We start from the raw sequence: 1,861 nt of genomic DNA on the forward strand, positions 1-1,861 counted from the left end.
ATGCAGAGACGGTGGGAGAGAGACGCAGCGCGCGCGCGCCCGCCGAGGGGCCGGTGGGGGTGGGGGGTGGGGGGTGGGGGGTGGCGCCGAGACCCCGAGAGGGAGGGGCGGAGGGGCCCGGAGGGGCAGAGGAGGTTCAGACGAGCCGCGGTCACGCGCGGACGGGCGCGGCGCGGGGGTCCCCGAAGCGGCCCCGCTCGGCGGGGTGACTAACCCGGCCCGCGTGTTTTCTTTGGTCCCCGGCACAGGCACTGAGTGCGGTCCCGGCGCGCCTCCGCCGCCCGCCCTCTGTCGCCATGACGTCCACCTGCACCAACAGCACGCGCGAAAGCAACAGCAGCCACACGTGCGTGCCCCTGTCCAAAATGCCCATCAGCCTGGCCCACGGCATCATCCGCTCGAGCGTGCTGCTCGTGTTCCTCACCGCCTCTTTCGTCGGCAACATCGTGCTGGCGCTCGTGTTGCAGCGCAAGCCGCAGCTGCTGCAGGTCGCCAACCGCTTCATCTTCAACCTCCTGGTCACTGACCTGCTGCAGATTTCGCTCGTGGCCCCCTGGGTGGTGGCCACCTCCGTGCCTCTCTTCTGGCCCCTCAACAGCCACTTCTGCACCGCGCTGGTGAGCCTCACTCACCTGTTCGCCTTCGCCAGTGTCAACACCATCGTGGTGGTGTCCGTGGACCGCTACCTGTCCATCATCCACCCTCTCTCCTACCCGGCTAAGATGACCCCCCGCCGGGGCTACATGCTCCTCTACGGCACCTGGATCGTGGCCATCCTGCAGAGCACCCCCCCTCTCTACGGCTGGGGCCAGGCTGCCTTTGACCAGCGCAACGCCCTCTGCTCCATGATCTGGGGGGCCAGCCCCAGCTACACCATTCTCAGCGTGGTGTCCTTCATCATCCTGCCGCTGGTCGTCATGATTGCCTGCTACTCCGTGGTGTTGGGTGCCGCCCGGCGGCAGCATGCCCTGCTGTACAACGTCAGGAGCCACAGCTTGGAGGTTCGGGCCAAGGATCGCGTGGAGAACGAGGACGGAGGTGAGGCCGAGGAGGGCGGCGTGCAGGCCGAGGAAGAGAGCGCGGAGGCCAGTGCGGGTAGGGTGGCGGCCGCGGGCAGCTCAGAGGGCCGGGACGGTGGCCCCCAACCCGCCGGCAGCGTGAAGGCGGACAAGGGCCGCGTGGAGGTCGGCCAGTGCAACGTCGACCTGGGTGAAGATGACGCGGACTTCGGCGAGGATGACCTCAACTTCAGCGAGGAGGACGTCGAGGCAGTGAACATCCCCGAGAGCCTCCCGCCCAGTCGTCGAAACAGCACCGGCGACCCCCCTCTGCCCAGGTGCTACCGGTGCAAGGCTGCGAAAGTGATCTTCCTCATCGTCTTCTCCTACGTGCTCTCCCTGGGGCCCTACTGCTTCCTGGCGGTTCTGGCCGTGTGGGTGGATGTCCAAACCAAGGTGCCCCAGTGGGTGATCACCATAATAATCTGGCTTTTCTTCCTGCAGTGCTGCATGCACCCCTACATCTACGGCTACATGCACAAGACCATCAAGAAGGAAATCCAGGATATGCTGAAGAAGTTCTTCTGCAAGGAAAAGCCCCCGAAAGAAGACAGCCACCCGGACCTGCCGGGAACAGAAGCCGGCACAGAGGGAGGGACCGAAGGCAAGACCGTCCCTTCGCACGACTCCGCCACTTTGCCTTGAAGCTAGCCGGAAGGCAAACCTTGAACTGTCCACAGTGCGGAAGACGGGAGCGGCTTTGTTTCACACGGACCCCCCCACAGCCCCACTCACGCCAACCCGTACCATTTCAGGCCAAGGTGTCGCACACGTCCTTCTCACCACGAGATAGACAGACAGAC

At 65.3% G+C, this 1,861-nt stretch overlaps 1 protein-coding gene across 1 annotated transcript; it reads left to right on the plus strand.

Annotated features, from left to right (window-relative positions):
* The first annotated feature begins 242 nt into the window (after nt 1–242).
* Nucleotides 243–1,855, plus strand: GPR101 (G protein-coupled receptor 101). The gene has a single exon (XM_040466382.1). The coding sequence runs from the start codon at nt 297–299 to the stop codon at nt 1,701–1,703; it is 1,407 nt and encodes a 468-aa protein (XP_040322316.1). The 5' UTR covers nt 243–296; the 3' UTR covers nt 1,704–1,855.
* Nucleotides 1,856–1,861: the final 6 nt, after the last annotated feature.

The sequence above is a fragment of the Herpailurus yagouaroundi genome, unplaced genomic scaffold, assembly GCF_014898765.1.
Source record: "Herpailurus yagouaroundi ecotype Mexico unplaced genomic scaffold, PumYag 46693, whole genome shotgun sequence".
In the NCBI taxonomy this organism is placed as follows: domain Eukaryota; kingdom Metazoa; phylum Chordata; class Mammalia; order Carnivora; family Felidae; genus Herpailurus; species Herpailurus yagouaroundi.

Excerpts from the sequence above, each read along its gene's own strand:
- GPR101 (XM_040466382.1), top strand. The coding sequence starts at position 297 with ATGACGTCCACCTGCACCAACAGCACGCGCGAAAGCAACAGCAGCCAC.